This window comes from Motacilla alba, chromosome 3, assembly GCF_015832195.1.
Source record: "Motacilla alba alba isolate MOTALB_02 chromosome 3, Motacilla_alba_V1.0_pri, whole genome shotgun sequence".
Classification (NCBI taxonomy): domain Eukaryota; kingdom Metazoa; phylum Chordata; class Aves; order Passeriformes; family Motacillidae; genus Motacilla; species Motacilla alba.
In genome coordinates this window covers 59,752,540-59,771,345 of record NC_052018.1, presented here as the reverse complement: position 1 = coordinate 59,771,345, position 18,806 = coordinate 59,752,540, and the positions used below count along the sequence as shown (strand labels likewise).

The 18,806-nt window shown below is 39.2% G+C and overlaps 1 protein-coding gene across 15 annotated transcripts in view; it reads right to left on the bottom strand.

The window, feature by feature from the left end:
* The window catches only part of TIAM2 (TIAM Rac1 associated GEF 2), a 166,911-nt gene that overhangs the window by 9,446 nt on the left and 138,659 nt on the right, over positions 1-18,806 (bottom strand). For 14 of the 15 annotated variants that reach the window (XM_038131913.1, XM_038131907.1, XM_038131906.1 and 11 more), the window contains 3 exons: positions 3,161-3,340; positions 1,628-1,696; positions 1,128-1,253 (listed from right to left, as the gene is read on the bottom strand). In XM_038131913.1, coding sequence (XP_037987841.1) covers positions 1,128-1,253; positions 1,628-1,696; positions 3,161-3,340 — 375 coding nt within the window. Of the gene's footprint in view, positions 1-1,127; positions 1,254-1,627; positions 1,697-3,160; positions 3,341-10,000; positions 15,266-18,806 lie in introns of those variants that run through there. The other variant, XM_038131918.1, reaches the window with a different exon arrangement.

The following is an 18,806-nucleotide window of genomic DNA, read 5'->3' as shown; positions in this document are numbered from 1 at the left end:
AATATTAGTTCACTACTAGAATCCTAAATAAATATTCAGGCATACAACAAGCAGACTCAATGATGGATTATCTGCTATCTTTCTATACATATTTTATATATAAAAAAAAAAAATATATATATATATATATATAAAAAACTTGAATATACTACTGATAGTAACTTGATGATATTTTTGTGTTTCCCTGAGTGTAGAGGTCAGCCTGCAATTTTCTCCTTTCTTCCTGAGCAGGTATTCTGTTTTACTTTGTATTTCAGGCAGCACAGGAACAAAAATCAGCAGACATATAACTATGTTGTGCTGGGAAAAAAATGTGAGCCATAGGAAGCAAGGCATAAAAGTGCCAAAGCCAGAAGGGACAGAGTAAAACAAATACAGGATTGTTTTCCAGCTGTTTTCCTTTTTTCAGGCAGGTGGTAATTATAGGACACCTCTGATGTTCTTGGATGAAGTGGAGGTTGGGAAGATGTGGGAGGGACTGAATCACAAGAGAGGTTTTTAGAAAAATGCCTCCCAAAGCAAATATAAGAAAGAGGAGTAGTGAGGGAGGAGGAAAGCAGCCCTCTCCCCTCTTTTAATCAATGTTTGCTCCACAAAATGCAGCAAGTGTTCAGGAGACCTGCCAGCAGTCATGCATCGCCAGGGAATCCACTTTCTCCAGTCAGGGCAGGTACTGGGTAGTGCTGCAGCCCTTTGCACTTCACAGGCCTGCTTCTTGGACCTCACAACATGGGAAACTGATGTGCATTAAACAAGAAAAGCTCCCTCCCCAAGTCTGCAGCGGGTTAGTTGGGCACAGCACAGAGAAGCACAGGCAGGGCAGAATTCAGCACAGTGACAATAAACTCTCTACAAAGGAGTTCTGCCTCACAAACATTGCCAGTTTATCGTGTACTCCAAGTCTACTCTATCTTTTCCCATGTTGCAACTTTTGCCAAGGGGAGGAAGATAAGACAGTGAAAAATAGCACTTATCTTTCATTGCTGAATAGAACTCTGTAATCCAAAGTAAAGCTTCAAACATAAAAGCAACCCTATGAAACTTCTAAAAGCCAGAAATGTCTTAAAGACAGATTTTCACAAACATTTGCAGGCACACTACAAAGTATGAAATGATGAAATATTTACCCGGAACTGAGACGGTGTTTCCAATGTATTAAAATCTGAGGAAGAAGATATTCCATCTTCAAGGGTCTCCAAAAACACCTTCTGGAAATCCAGCATTTCTGGCAGGCTGCCAAACAAGGACTCCATCTGTGGAAAACATCAGGTCATGAAGTACAACGCTCCATGGACCTAAAAGGTCTTTTGAAAACAGTGGACTTAAGGAGATGTAACACACAAAGAGATTGCAAAGGCTAGTGTCTTTGTAAATAGTTTTCAAACAGGTTTTATAAAAAATCCATGCAAAAAGTGAAGGTTTCTCAGCAGTTAATTCAGAAAAACAATTACTCTTTAAGAAAAGGAAATGATGCACACACCAGAGAGAAAGGCACTGACTGGTGTCATTTCTATTGACATCTTTGTCGTTTGCTTTTTCTGTCACACTCTCAGCAATGAAAAATCCAAGTGTCAAGGTCTTAGCCCATAAAAGAATGACAAGGATCATTTTTCAGATATCCCCTCACCTCATCCTGGGTAAGGAAGGTTTCTTTTTGAAGCGGCTCCAAGTATAGCTCAAAGAGGCAACTCAAGTCCTGAAAAAAAGAATATTTGTTCACTTTTTCTGTACCATTTGGAAACTGTTCTTTATGAGGCAACCCTGAGATAGGGGTATGTTTGGGGAATGAAGTAAAGATACAATTCCTTTTCAGTAACAAAATAGCCTGCATATTGTTAGCACTGAAGTTACTGCTAAATTAGAGGCAAACTGATTTCAGTGCAATGTTACTGTTTTATCCTTTAGGCTTTACAACTTGATTACAACAAATGATATTTTAGCCTAGCATGAGGAAGAATTGTTACAGATGTTTATTTTCGAAAGAGTCCATCCATATGAACAGCATGAAATGTTTTCATTATTTATGTAACATAAACTATAGAAATAGCCACTTATTTAAACATCTGTAGTAATATTCAGAAGGACGTGTAGCATTTTAAAACTCTATGTTATTAAAGTGTTCAGTTATGTTGTCACGTAGGTGTGATCAAGGGTCACACCTTTGTCAGTCAAAGGGTCACTTTGTCAGTCACTTCGTAAAAAAAATTAGTGCCATTTTTGAAAACTTACTGTCCCACCCGAAAGCATGACAGCAGGGCTGGGGCCCACTGCAAGGCTCTCCAACCCTGGGAGGAGACACACCAGAAATTGTATTTAGCAGGAATAATAAGCAGCTCCCTGAAAACGCCATAACAAGTATTGCAACCTGCCAGGATTTTTCCTGATGGAAAATTTCACATAGATCAGTGGCCTCCATGGTCATGCTTTGTTCAAGTGATTCCTCTAAAAGATACATCAGGTGGACATAAATGAGGGTCCAGTACATGGCTGTATCACTGCACTGATGAATGAAGTGTTGTCTCTTCCATAAACATTATTGCAGCAAGTACTGACATCTGTAAATACAGGTTTTGAGATCCAGAAAAGGAGATGATGCCTTCTTGCTGAAGGTCAATGAAATCGACGTTTTCATGTTTCCTTTGGCAGCCAGTCACATGATTTTATAGTTCATAAAAAGAAGAGAGATACATCGAACAATTTGCAGGTTTATCAGTCAGAAGAGAAATAACTTCTCTGTCATGCTACAACCCACTGGAGTTGTGCCTTTTAGCTTTCCTGGTTCAAAAATAATCATGCACTCTTTTCCATACTCATTTGTAGGAGACAATTCTGTTCTTCTACCAGATTTATCTTCATCTTGAAAACTGGGGAGACATCCCCTGGAAAAACCCTTTTTGTTTGCAGGTATCTTCTCCACACAGATGATCACTCTCCAATACAACTACAAATTGACTGCTACTAATGCTACTACATCAGATCCTACAGCCTCAGCTGCAGGAGCAAGTCTGCCAGAAACAACAGGAACAATTAGATAAGGAGACTTTGTAGGTTATGGCCCTTGTGGAAGGCTGGTTGTGTAAAGATAAGATCAAAATATGTTAACACCGTCCACAAGTCACAACCAGCCTCAAAAACAAGTGAGCCATGGTTGCTTTTTTACCTTGACATAAGATTTCTCGGTGTCCATAAGTTCTTGGATGACTTTCCTCAGTCTATCTGCATCAGAAAGGTGGCGAGCCAGTGGTCGTGGAGGTGGGTCCTGGTTGTCCTTCTGTCCTTCCATATTGCTTGCTTGGACTTCTTGGAAGTTTCGGCACAACGCACTGATCTGCTCTGCGCTCTGTAAAGTGAGAAGAAACAGACAAGCAATGATGTTTTAGAATACAAGTTGTACTACAATTATTTCTAAATTCCTCCAATTTTGCTCCTGTTCCAAATTCAGGGGCCAGAGCATGCCACTGATTTTTGTCAGACGTGTATCTTGACAGCTTTAATTTATAGCAGAACGAGATCACAGCAGTAAAAGGAATTTAAAATTGCTAGTGATTTTCCAGCACAAATTATTTTCAGTCTTCAGATACAAGTTCATGGAGTGCAAAAGATGACAGAGCACTCAGATATATCACATACTTTGATTCTTATGACACTAGCATCACACTGTTTTCCACCTCTCTTATTTTGCAACACTCACTGCATCAAAATTGAAAGAATTAGCAGATAAATATCTTATAAGCATCCAGAATAATTCTTTTGTATTTCATCTGTGACCTATATTGTGTTGTGTGTTGTCTTGTTGCTTTCCAAACAATGACACATGAAGCTGTGGGTTCAGATTCCAATATCTGGGGGTGTCAAAAGATGGTCAGATGTTTTCTTTCCAAGGATACAACTACATATCAGGATCTTTTGCTTTCAAAAAAGACATGGAAAACTAAATATTTGATATTCTCTAGAAGAATGATTAAAACCAGAATAAATAAAAGAGAGAAAAATTTCAAACAAGACAGGAACTGAAGATAGAACAACAACAGTTAATTTTGTAATGCAAAGATGGAAGACAAGGAGATATTTCTGACACTATGAAATAGTTACGTAATTTGCTCTTGGATGACCACAACTAATATCCAAGAGCAACTTTTGCAGGCCATAATCCTCAATGCTCAATTTGAAATTAATCCACTGTTCTCTTTCTTACATAGTGTTTCCCTGGAAGCTAAAACATCGCTCTCATTACCCAATTCTGTGTTAACAGCATTCAGTATCCACATCTTTGAAGTACATGAAACAATTCTTTAGTGCTTTTGTCATTCAGACACTTGCACAAACTGGACAGTTGCATCAGCTGTGACATTTATCACCTTGTATTTAGCGAGTGCATTCAAATGAGGATTCCATGAAGGATGCCTTATTTAATGTGTAAGTCCTTTCATAGTGATATCAGGACATGAGTGCATTTCAGAGTTGTCTTAATTTGTATTTTATTCCACAAGCTGTTTCAAGTCATCCTTTTTGGGTGTCCTGATTCACCACTGATTACCTGTGTAGCTTGATTCACCAACATACTAGGCCATCAAATGAACAAATGCAAAAGTTAACCTGAAAATGAACGGAGCTATATAAAGTCTTTCACTAAATTGGAGGCTAAATGGACTAGCAATATTTAATCTCAACCATTCCTGTGATTAAACATCTCTATGATGAAAATAAGTGTTAAAATGTCAGATATTTGCCATGTAGTCCATATTACTCAGTAGCTTCCCAGCTCCCAGTTTTGAAAAATGCCACCTCTCTAAAAAAAAAAAAAAGAAATCACTTTCCTCACCGATATGTGGAACCCTCTTCATAATCCAGTATAATGACAATTTGCAGGACTATGAAATTTAGATACATTTTGTATTTTCAACACTTATTAGGACCCAAAAAATTGCAATATGAATTGAATGGTGTTTGTTATAATTACAGCTCCACATTGATGGAATAAATTTAAAAATTGTAGTCAGTCTGTGACACTGAAATTAATTAGTGGCTTGCAAACAAATCCTTTAGGAAGTGGTGTGTAGGTGTGTGTGTATGTGGGTTATTTTAAAGCAGTTTCTAAACAACTGAATGCCAAAGCACTTGACTTTTGTTTTCTTTGTTTCTGATGTCAGAAAGGTTTGCATTTATATCAGAATGTTTCAGATTTTACACTCTCTACAGCTCAAGATGCACATGGGCAGCTTGATTTACATCAGCCTGATGACTGATCAAGGACACAGGGATCAAGGATGCAAGGCAGCCTATTGAAAGCAAGTCACAAGCATCATCATCAGGCACAGTTTTACAAGGAAGAGTTAGAAGTCCTCTATTCCTCCTCAACCACCTTTGCATATAGAGCAGGCAGACATTGGGGAATGTGCTATTTCTACATCCCCTTGAGTTTTGGGGTCAGTGCTGCATCTGTCACCGAGAATCACTGTATGGGAAAGCATATGGAAATAGATTATACTCCTCTATATAAATACTTTTTGATCACCTAAGCAATATAATTTTGCTGTCAGAAATTTTTCTGCATAGCTGGCCTAAGCCCAAGGCACAGGATTACCTCACAGGTACTGCCGACAAGCACTGATTTTTATAAACTTTAATACTTTCCTGGATATGCTTGCAAATTTGGCGTCAAAAATATTGCCCTTGACCTCCCTGCTCACAGGATCTCATCTTTTCTTTAAGTCTTGCTGCTCTGTGTCCTTCCCTTTACAAGAAGAAAGAGTCTTTGAGACCACGCAATATCCAGACCTCACTCTTTGTACCCACTGTGGCATTTACACTTGGGTCAAAGCAAGCATGAAATGCTACTTGATCACAGGACAAAAGTGTTTCCCATTCACTCATATATGTCACATAGACCACAGAAGATGAAGGAACCCATTTTGCCAGTGGAACCACTGATTCTTGACAAGGAGCCTCGTACAAATGAAAACATAGCAACAAATAAGTAGAGAAGCATAAAACAATTCTTCCTCCGTGTTTCTTCCCAAAACTCTCTTACCACGCAGGTCGGGATCTCTACCCTTTTTCCCTACTGTTCTGGATGCTACTTTCTGCCTTTGACACAAAACAATTTCCTGCTCTTTTAAACTGTTTAAAACAGATCCTTTCTAGAAAGTCTCGACTGACAACCCCTAGGACCAGCTCTTTTACATCTGGCATGTGTGGGCAGGCAAGGCTCAGCCTCTGTCCTCTATCTGGGATTGCCCTGCAGCTGGGATTTCAAAGCCTTCTGGACATTCTGGATGTCAAATCAAAATTTGGTAGTCCAGTACCCTTAAGCAAAGAAGTCTCAAAAGTATCAAAGTATCACACTCAAAAGTGTGGTATCTCTTGATACTACACACATCCACATCTATCTTGAATTAAGGAAGGAATTAACCCTGAATTTGCTCTGATCTTGACATTGCAATGGTTAATACAGGCAGATATGACTCTCAGATAAAACTGATAAATTCCTCGAGCACACAGCTGATTTTACTTGTGCAGGACCAAGACTGTTTGTGCTCAGTAAATGGTAAAAAAAATATTTATGCCAGCCTTTACAGTGTGCAGCTTATCAGAATAAAAACATTTAAATCGGTAAAAAAGTCAAGATAGCTGACTGCAGACAAGGCTGCAACATAGCTGGGGAACAGATAAAAGCTGAGGAGAAACTACAGTGGAAGCAGCAAACCTCCTCCAAAATCCATTACTTGAGCTTATGTATGCCGCTTTCAGCAACATATACACAGGACTACAAGCAGCTTCAGCTTACCTTTGGCACTGAAGAGCAGACAGTTAAGGCTAAATATAAAAAAATTTAGACAAACAGTGCTAGAGGTGGGAAAGAAAAATGGAGTTTATGCAGGGCTTCAAGGAAAAAAAAACCTCCACATATATTTCAGGGAGAAGGAAGCTAAGGAGTGCTGTGCTTAATAAACCTTATGATTTATTGGCCATATTCAAGATTTTCCAACAAACCTGTATAAACTGCTCTACACATCTACCAGTCAGGGGAAGCAACCTCCTGACCAACCTCTCCTGGCCTCTTGGAAAACAGAAGGATGTGTAGAAGTAACTTGGAGAAACATTTCTTTCATCCCTGCATGTTTGAGACTCAGACTTAAGGTTCCACATCCTTCTGCAAGGAGTATTCTCTGTGAATGGGGACTGCTCAAAGTGACCTTTGAACGGAAAGTTCCAGCCCACAGAGATGTCACCTTGACCCATGGCAGCCAGCAACCACAGTGGTGCTCAGCTTGTCAGATGGAGATGCAGCACATTCCATTTTCAGTAATAGTTGTGATGAGAAATATTACAGATTATTTCCCTAAAGTGAGCAAAAAGATACTCTTACAAGGTTGTCTTACAGATTTTCTTTGCTCTTTGCAGACAAGCATATCATCATTTGAGGCTGTGCTATCCCCACCAGAGTAACAAAACCCCATAAAATTAATCAGTGAGAGAGCAGAAGACATTAATCAGCAGTGGTTAAGAACTAGCACAACGATTTCATGGCTATCCTGTGACTTTCTACTGAATTATACTGATTGAGCATAAATGCTGCACAAGGTCAATTGGTGTTACAGGGTCTCTGCACGCTGCTGTTTACTTTACCCTCATTTATACATATGATGCACTCTGCCAGTCTGTTAGGGTTTGTTTGAAACAGTGGTGGAAAGGAATATTTTAGTAGACTTAGAAAACTCTACACAACTTAAGAAAGACTCCTTGGTGAAGTGAAAGCCATGCATGTCCTTTCAAGAGCATTCAGGATTCAGTATCCTTGTGCAGGACACAGATCATATCTATGGGCTGGATCACCAATCCTTTGAACTCCCTACCCTAAGAGGAAACACGCTCAGAAACATCCTGCAGAAATAGATTAGACTTGTGCCCTCCAAAAATGAACAGCTAAGACGTCAGCTCTATCTGATGGATGTATTTCCAGGAAGACTGAATGCACCAGTCAGCAGAAGAAATACAATTACATGGAATTTTGAGCAATGAACAACTAGCCTGAGACACCTTTATATCCCTCGCTCTGTGCAAAAGGAAAGCTCTTGGAGACGTCCATCCCTTTTACTTTGTGTTAGAAGGTGTTTCCAGAAGAAAGGCAGCCCTGACAGTCACCATTTTTTTGTAGGCGCACCACTCTATGGACATGTCATCTCTTCAGACTAGGAAGTACTTTGTAACCAAGCAATATAAAAGGCTAGAAAATTGAAGGCTCTAGCTTCCTTAAAGACCACAGAAAAAAGTTGCTTTATGTTAGACACCAATACAGTACCTCACTCCTCTAATTTGTTCATTGAAACTGAAAAATGACAGCAGAGCTTTGCTGAAAAATACTTTGTGGCATTTTCACCACAGAAGTCTGGGGAAAAGTGCTGCTCAGCTTTTGACAATAGAAGCTAAACCAAAGCAGTAGCTTCGGTCATTAGTTATCTTCTGCTCCTTCTCCTTCTTTTCCCAACTCCAAGGCCACTCAGTATGAACTTGTTCCTGACAAGGAACTTTTTTAAAACTTTGCTAAAAGAAGGGCATTTTTTTCAGTGTCCACTCAGATCCTTCACAGAAATATGCAAAGCATAGTTAGATTTATGTTTTAAGGAGGGAGAAGCAAATTCTCGGCACCACAGGATGAGAAGGTGCCCTGCTAGACACTACCAGATCATACAAAAGGCAAGGAATTAACAAGGAACTTTTGTCTTTGAGTTAGAATTTCCCAATTTCAGAGATTTACATTAGCAAATCAGCCTGTTAACAGAATTGGATGTCACCAACCTCATTTACAATTATCACAAATACTATAAGAAGAGGGAGGGGCTGCTGACCCAGTAATTCTTTCCTGAGAGCACAGGGTAAGGCCTGAAAGAAGGCTGAACATACAGCTGTGTAAAACAGCCAAGATGCAACCCACCTAATGTGGTGCCTGAGATAGTGATATTTGCATGGTGGCAAATCTTCCCTCTCACCTGCCACACTTTGTCTTAGAGAAGAACCATCAGTGGTGACTGAGGTACTTGACTGAAACTCTTGTTATAAACCAAGTCAAGCAGTAACATTGACCAGATTCCCAGGACAAGCAGCAACCACTGAGTTCATAGATGCTGTGCTCCGTCTCCAAAGTCATCTGTCCCAACTCATACCAAAGTCAAAAGCAAAACAGAAGTGATTTCCATCGCAGGACACTAAATCCTGACTATACAAAATGTAAAGACGAGAGCATCAGGAAAACAAAAAGAGGAACCCTGACAGCCCAGGTCACAAAAAGGAGAGTCTTATAAGGCAACATCAAAGCACACAATAAAAATGTTCCCAAACCCTGGTTTTGTAAAAAACTGTCAGTTCTTCCTACCCCAGGTTCTTATCCTGATGTTGTCAGTTTTAATGCAGGAGGCTCATGTTATTTTTCTGCAACCTGTGTAATACATATATACATACATACATACATACATATATATATATACACACACACATATATACAGCCACCTGTGTAGTACATATATTTTGCCAGCTTTACCTTCATTATAGATCATATTTTCCCTCCCTATTTCCACAATACTAACTTAATTGTGAAAAAACAGAGAAACAGTTAAAATATTCATGCTGCAGTCATTTCCAAATTTCCATGAGAAATCTTTTTAAAACCTTCCCACTTCTTGTCAAAATATGGATCTTACTTAGCCCTATTCTCTGAGAGATGCAAGAAATAACAATTTGCTTGAGCACAGCAGCAAACAGTGCAGGCAACTAACCCACCCTTCCCTCCCCCAAACTTCAGAAACCCCAAACCTTTTCCCATGCAGAGCACTGGTACAAACTCAGCCCCCAACTACACACCGTGAGAATCCATTATTTGATTACTAATGCTGAGACAGTCGTTATTGATCAGGTACAGGCAGCTTGGATGCTCCTGCAGCCCCATCATCCCAGCCTAATTAAGCAGCACCCCCAGCTGAAGCCACGCCGCTGCAGAACTCACCACAGAGAACATCCTGTGCAGGGAGCCGTAAGCTGCTGCTGCCTGCTGCTGGGTTTTGCGAGCCAGCGCTAAACTCTTAGCTCTGGTTTTACTCCTCCTGAAGGCGGGCATTGCGGCTTGTGAATACAAACTTTGCCAAAGGAAGGAGCCCTCGGAAGGAAGCCACAGATGTTGTGACCCCCCACAAACACACCTTCCCTCTGAGCTCAGCTGCACAAGTTTCTCTTTTGTGCCGATTACCCAAAATCGGAGATTGCTGACAACATCCCAGTGGCAAGGAGGCTAAGCAGTGTATAAGAACACAGACAGACCTGCCATGCCTCCCTTTGTTGCTACAAATGAAGGAAAAACATGCTAGATGAGAAGGTTTTTTTATAAATAGCTTGATGTGGTGAGAGCAGGACAAAGTTCAGTTATGACAAGGGAAGATGGGTTTGATCTCCCCAGAAATATACCTGCCTCCCTGCCTGTGAAATTTACTGCATAAACAAAACATCAGGTGCTTTGAGAAAGTTAGCCAAATACCTAAAAATATCTAGAGAGTGCTGACTGCCCTGAAGGTCAGCATAATTTATCAATAGCACTGATGCTCTGTCAAGGGTATATGCTGCTAAATGTTTAGGCATACAAATGCTCTTACAATGATAAAATGAAAAACAAATAGGCAGCTCTCTGGATGATTTCTTTATATAATTATGCTTGTCCTTTGTTTGAACTTTTTAGCCATAATTACATCAATAAAAAGAAATTTAAAATGAGCTCAGTAATAAATTCAGGCTTGAAAGTAAGAGTTCTGATATTGACATATTTTTACAAAACCATTTGGGTCTACAGATAGATTACTCTACGAACAATGCAGCTTTAAATAAAACATTATAGGACATGACAACACTGAACTGAAGAGATAAAAGACTGACAAGCAATTCATTAATAAAAGGAGAACTACACCAGTGGCATAATAAAACACAGCAACTCCCATGTTGCCCCTATCACAGAACTCCTACAGTGCAATGAAGTTGAGCTGTACGGCTTCATTCAACACTGCCCTTGGCAGCACCTACTGCTCCCTAGGAAACCCTTTTCTTGAACCCCAATGATACACCAAGCCTAGGTATCTATATCCTTGGTTATGAGTGCACTGCTCCCAAGGTTTCAAGGATGCTCACCTTCATACAAGCAAGGGAATAACACAGCTTTCTCCTTTAATTACTGCAATTAAACTTACATCCATCTCTTTCCAAATCATTAGCACAACTTGACAGCTCAGCATTTGCCAAACTGTACAGCTCAGTCACTGAGAGGCTGCCTATCAGAGGAAAAATGATGCTGGAGCCCTGAAACAACATGCTGCTGATAAGACATGCAGAACACATCACGGCAGCAGGAACCTCTTGCTTAGCGGATGGACTGTGCCCTTTCTTCCTCTTGGAGACATATCAGGTTCACTGCGGGAGAAAACTGTAAACAGAAAATTGAGGAAATGGTCTTGAAGGAGCAAGAGAGGTTTTGCCTGCTAACATTTCATTTTTCAGTGGATGTGCAGTCTGGTTTAAAAATCCAAATTCATAGATCACTGTGCAGCATGTACATGGCTACTACTGTTCTTATCCACCATTAGTGGGTGCCTCTGCAGTAGTCCACAGATCCTAGGGATCCACAGAGCAAGTATGAAGATAAAAATTAAATAAGTAGTTCATGGAAATTAAAAGTTTAAAGTGCTGCATATGTTATTTTAAAAATAACACAGGCCAGGTCACCAGATTAAGATAAATACTGTGTATTAAGAGTATAACTACACTTTCTGGAGAGCTACTGTTTCTTTGTTTTCTATCTGCATTAGTTGTTGCACTTTCAAGCTCTATTTTTCTAATAAATACATGTAAAAGCACAGCTCATCCACTGGGACTGAGAAAAAAAAAAAAGTTGCTAAATTTCAGGTCCAAGCAATATCGTCAATCTTGATGAAAAACAATGACAGGCCTTTTTAATTCCATATTAGGAAGTTATTCTTCCCCAGATTTGCTAATTAAGCCTGCATTATTAGCTAGCCATATGCCAGCTAAAAGATGTTACCAATTAACAGCTTTTTTTTAATGTGTATTCATTAGAAAAAAGACAATTATGTTTCAGTAATCTTTCCATCTCCTATTGAGGGACTTGGACAAATCAAAAAGGGGAACAACACAAACTAAAGCAAAGCAAATGAATGAATGCTTTTCATTTAGCCTTTCTTTTTCTCTAGAAGCACAGAAGCAGCACTCAAGCACTTTTCAAAAACAAGTGAAATAATCCATCACTGTGAAATATTTTTAAGATCACTGGGAAAATGACATAGCCCTGTTGTTTGTTCCTGTGTACTTTGAATAACGCACATTCCCTTTACCGACATCTGTTTTTCATCTTTCCATTTCAGTGGCACCAGCCTTGATAGTTACCATAACAGTGACATCCTTCATAATATGGGCTTCCCTCTATTGTCCTGATATGTGTAGGTGTGCTTATCTGCCTCCAGTTCATTTCCCATCCTGCTTTTGCCCTTAATGCATGAAGGTAAAAGGCTAATTTTGCTCCATCAGTGTACACTTCGAATGAAAGGAAACAGTGGCTTGCCTGCAGGACAATCCCAAGCACTTGAGGGCTACTTTGTAACATCAGTCTAGACCACTGGTGACACAGAAGCATGATTCATATACACAATATACATATGTAGACACACACACAGACACGTATTTAAAAATATACATGTACTTACGTACCCTGCACTAACAGGAGCTCTGCAATGTTAGTGGTCTCCAAGCATTTTAAGCTCAGGATTAATACAGCTTGTCTCCAGACCTCTACACTGATCTAGAGGGAGTCTGTTTTTCACTTTTATAACTGTGGGTGGATAATTTTTCTGCATATTTTCCTGTCATGCTTATTATACTAATAACATGGTTTTTAAATGCCGTCAAAATGTATTTTCAAAGCATAATTGACCACAGTGAAGACACTTGCTTTAATTCCAGTGATTAAAAAATCAGTTAGCATTCCAAATGTTTGAAGTGAATTCTTGTTGTTTTTTTTTTTAATTTCAAGCATCTTAAATATTGTTTGTAACATTCTCACTGAAAGTATTTTGTGCTCAATGCAAAAACTTTTCAAGTATTGCATTAGAAACTGTAGCAACCACTGAGACATTATCTTTGCAGTTGCACTCATGTTTCACAACATAGTTTTGCAGTGTGACACCTTTGGAGGCAGAGAAGGCAACGCCTATCTGTTCTTGTTAGTAGTCAGCATTTTTGCATTCCAAATGTTAAAAGACACAGTAACTCCCCTGTAAAGACAAATATAGATTCTCTGAACTCTACACCAACCTCTCCCCTGGTTTTGGCAAGGCTTTGTTTAGGAGCTACAGGAGAATTCCGCTGTCCCAGAAGGAAATGATCACCATGTGAGAGGATGTCTATGTCTGCTCACAATATGTTAACAAGAGACAACAGGTAACAAAACATGAAAGTCTGGTGGAACTTCCCTGTGCATCTGACTCAACTGACCCCTTAGGTTTTTTTTTTGGGTTTTTTTTTTGTTTTTTTTTTTCTTTTTTTTTAATTCTTCTGCCTCTTCCATTCTTTCATGTGCTTTTTTGTTATCTTTTATTTTGCAGAATTTGCTGCAGGTAGCAGACATTTTTCAGTTTTGGTATTTCAGGTCTACCTTTGTCATTACACGTTCCTGACAGAGCAAAATAGGAATCAAAGCTCCATTGAAGTTATGATGGCATCCAGGATGCAGTATTTATCTGAAATCCTATACTGAAACTTTGTGCAAATTTAAAGTGACTTTGTGTGCTATGGGTGACTGCTGGACAGATCACATACCCTGGCATGCACTAAAATTGGGTTTAGTTGCTTTTGCATCACAAGGGGAAAACACATACGTTACTGTCAACACTGCAACTGAACAGTACCTTAATTTTTTAAAAAAACAAACCACCAAATATTCTGCAGCTGGCAGAGAGGTTACCCAGTTCCCTGTGTCTATCAGAAATGTGATTAGATATCTCTGCCTTTCATTGCAAAGTGAAACACTGCCGTCATATCCTGCACTGCAGGTGACCAGCAAAGGGTGGTGGGCTCCCAGGCAGCTTCCTGCCCTTCATCAATGAAGTCACGGGTGTCTCCAGAGACACTGCTAACCATATCCTGTTGCAATGATTCAGGGCTCCTGTCATATGCTTCCCTTTTCATCTGCAGGTAAGCCTTATGGATTTTTCCCAGATGACTACAAAGAAAAGCTGTGTTGTAAGTCCTCTCCCACTGGCTTCCTTCATTTGCAAGCATCAACACAACACAATTTCTTTTCCTGATCAAAACCATCTGTATGTTTTACACCAAAAGCTGTCTCAGTACTTTTGAGAGGACGTTTCCTTCAGTTGGAGGAAAGACAACAAATACCCCCTCCCCCTAAGCCCCAAGGCCTCAAAGTAATAGCACAAAACAAAGCTGCACAAGGTCGCACCTCTGCATGCAGGAACTGCACATACTGTGCAGACCCTATGGTCTTCTTTCCTACCCTTCTTGTGCCTCCCTACCAGTAACTATGCAAGCAGGTCTCCATCTACAGCCTGACCTGGTTACAGGTTCACATTAGGTACAGCACTTTCCATGCTTTAAGCCTTGCGGTTTTGCAGCTCCTTCGCTGTGCTAGCCAAGACTCACAGCTCTTACATTTGAATTTTGGGCCATCCATAGGGGATGAAGAACTCCAGGATCAACACAACAAAGTCAAATTCAGGACTGGGCAGTAGCACTCACTGGTAGGTTTACAGCAAGCCTTCTGTAACCTATTGTCTACCAGTTCTGGTGCCTTCTCTGAGCAATAGATTAATACACTGAATAATTTATCTAATTAATTAGAATAATTTGCAAAATTCTTATGAACTTCTGAAGGGCTACAGTTTCACTGATACCCTTCTCAAAAGGCACAGGAAGAGAGCAGGGGCCTGCCAGCAGGTCCACACTGCTGGAGCCACCAGCTCTGGTAGGGTCACCGTAGGCTGGGCTATCTGCAAGGGAAGCACACTAATTAGCAGAACTCCCCACAGGTTTGTCATGCTTTCAATATAGAACAGTCCCCTCCAGGCACAAATGAATCAAGGAAACCACTGCTGAGAAACATGCTATTTTCCCATGTCAGCTCTGAGATTCCCTAAATGCATGTCACATCTGGAAGAAAATGACACTTGGATTGCAGAGGCTATACATGATTTTGAGAGTACCATGTTGTTAATCCCCCTCCTATAAAGTAAAGTAAAAAAAAAAAAAAAAAAAAAAAAAAAATGTTAATTGCAGACTACTCCCCAGGCTTTTGGATGTCATCAACTGCTGAAAAGAAGTTTTCATGATTAAAATAAAGGAAAAATCCTTCATGTCCTATGGATGCTGAGTAAACCTTCAGGCAGGCAGCTCTCCTGCAATTAATGACATGCTGTGCAAGTGGGAACTGCCCGGGACACGCAAAACAGAGCTAATGAGAAGCCATCACAACATTCAGCTGGAATTGCCTCCATGCAAGAAGTGGGTATGGGGCTCTGTTGAGCTTCTGGGCATTTCTGCTTGGTTTTCTTTCAATGGAGCTCAACAATTGGTGTTTTCTTGGTTAGTGCTAACATTCCCTTTCCAAGATTTTTAATTTTTACAGTCTGCTTAACAAAATTATTTCACATACATTGCTTATATACATGCAGTCAGACTGGTGATCCCATACTCATCTTTGAGAGTGATGAGTGTCATCACCAGATCAAAATAAATAAATGAACCACCACATATATATAATACATATGATCCATATAATAAATAGGATTCCATTTACTGACAGCAGCAGTAGAAAGCAGTTAGGTGTGTTTTGAATAACACTGCCCTGAACTACTCCAAAGTCCATCTGATACAGATCACAATGTACAATGTTTTGTAGGTGATAAATCATAGGAATACATCATTACTAGCATCCACTTGTATTCTTCTGGAAGAAAAAATACCATTCAAATCTTCCACAAACATTGAACAATTGCATGAATTTTCTGTTGGGATTGGAGTGAAAGTATGAGTAATGATTACTAACTACCTTCCACTCCTGCCATTCCATGGCAACTGCCACAGTTGCCCCCTTCCTCTCACCAAAAATCAAACCATGCTTTTTTGCTTTAACAACTGAGCATTCAGGCAGACCAGCAATGAGATACATTTTCTCTCATCCTGATTTGAACTTAGACCTCAATGTATATTGTACCTAGGGATTTTTACCCTTGAATTATTCTGCATCAGAAGTTGATGGCTGTGGTCATACTACTAATGGAGGCGTTTCGAATCAGCTTTAGAGACTTTGAAGACAAAATGCTAATTTCTTCAACTTATGAAAACCAGCCCTCCAGTGGTGGCTATGTTGTATATATAAGAGGCCAAAATCATAAAAGGCAGCAAGCTCTTTACAATAGTCACATTTCATTACAGAAATAGCTGTGTGAAATCAGCTAATAGATAACAGAGTGATTTCCATTTTGAAATCCCAACACATGTATTTTGCATCTGTTGAAAACACGGTTTTGGGAATCTTCCTAAGGTAGCTGCATGATGCAGAACTTGAAAGATGAGTTTTCTTTCTGACCCATTCTCTCTCTGCATTCACACCTCCTGGGCACCATCAGATATGAGCAAATGAGCTGCTCAATTGCACATACACCTTTGATTGGAAGGGCTACAAAAAAACCTGAACAGTTGCCCAAGTCAAGCATATGTGCATGTTGGCTCCTTGAACACAAAAAGCAGTGGTGTGTGCAAGGAAATCAAAAACCAGATTTCTCACCATGGTCCCAGACATGCCGACTTCATGGAAATGTACTTCTCACTGCTCTGGCAAGTAGAAGAATGACCACAATTGGCATCACAATAAACAGAACACGCAAGCTTCAAAAACACTGCAAGGATGATTTGATATTACATAGGAAACTCAAGCATCCAAGAACAAAACTTCTGAAACACACAAGGACATCTTTTTTTTCTACCTTCTTTTTGTCCACTATATCTGTAAAAATGGGCACTTCAAGAAGGGCCATCATATTGGCCTGGACCTCATCCCCATGAAAAGCTGAAACCATTTGATGAAAATGCTCCGTCCTGCAGGAGTTGCAGATTTGTGTTTGCCAAAAGTGTCATGAACTCCACTGATCAGACTTGCCACGAATTCTCATTTCCTTATCAGATGAAGGAAAAGGGAACATGATCATCAAATGAGAGGGAAAGATTAATTAGTTGAGATAATCTAAATAAGCTCAAGCTAGGGAAAGGTGTTCTAGGATTTTTAACCATAACTTCTGTTCATTGCATTAAGAATCATATTCTTAAAGGAAAAAAATGGGGTTTGTCCTGGCAGTGTATAAAATTTATTTCTTTTTTATTAAGAGATGATGGAGACAGAATTGTCCTCATATACACACATTAATGTATGATCAATAACCCATGCTGAGAGTAAAGTGACTATTTTAAGAGGCAACGGCAAAGGCAATTTCCCCAAGTTTCTATATTCAACTTATTACCAGGATAAATTTTCCTTCATTGTTTGAAAGAAATATGGAAGCATTTCAAAGCCTTACAAAGTGAAACCAGTTTGCCATTCTTTAAAAAGCCAATTCTTGTTAACATTCAAAGCTTCTCACGCAGCAGCTTCCATTTCTGCACCTGCAATGTTAATTTTTGAAGATGCCACCATAAAACAATTCAGTATGCATTGACTGTTTCTATAATGATTAAAAGCCATCACAATAGTATTTTTACTGGGTTTCTTGAGTTTCTTAAAGATCTCTAAGACACAGCTGAGGACATAATGAAGTTATGTGAAATATTTGCAGAGAGTATACCCTAAGGTTTTTTCTTATGATCTGTAAAATACTTAAAGTGAAAATACATCTTTCCCTTTTCAAACGTGCATTTATATGAAGTTACTTTTTTATGTCTGTTAGATTTAATATGATTTCAGAAATGCATCTCTCTGATGACACTCAAAAGATTCAGAGCAACCAAAAGTCAGATGACAGCAAGTCTCTTTCTAGAGACCTTAAAATAATAGGTAATTATATAGTAAAATATCCCCTTCTAGCTATGTTTCATAAAAGGTTATTTTTTATGCACTGAAAATACAAAGTAAAGATAAGCAAGTTAGTGACAGACTACTAAACTTAATCTTACAACCAACAGTGGGTTAGAGAAAACATTTCTAGCCAATATAGTTTGCAATTAGAAATCACAACTAGCTAAAGGAAAAGTTGCATTTTTTGTTCATTCGACTTCACACTACTTTGATGTAAATAGAGCCTGATTCTTGGCAACTGCCAACATACCAGGATTTAATGAGCACCAGTAGCACAGACAATTACTTCTCAAAATGATTAAACATAACTAAACTTAATTACTTTGACAGGCATGCTCAATTCACAGTTTTTCTGAGGTCGCATATTCTTCTGTCAACAGAACATCTACATACTCCAGAACCAAGAGCAAGGACAACATGCTGTTGCCACATAAACAGTATTTTAACACAGTTTGAAAATGTACTGAAGCACAATGTGTTACAAGTATAATAGCTATCACTGTTAAATAAAATTGAAGATAAGGTTAAAGGTATTAAAGTACAAATGGGGTATCCCAGAGAATGCAGAGCTGTCAGAACAATTGCACATCTGGAATGGATAGCTCTTGATATACATGTATGTTTAATAACATTTTATAAATTAAGGAACTTATTTTGTAACTAAAGGAACAGCTTTCCA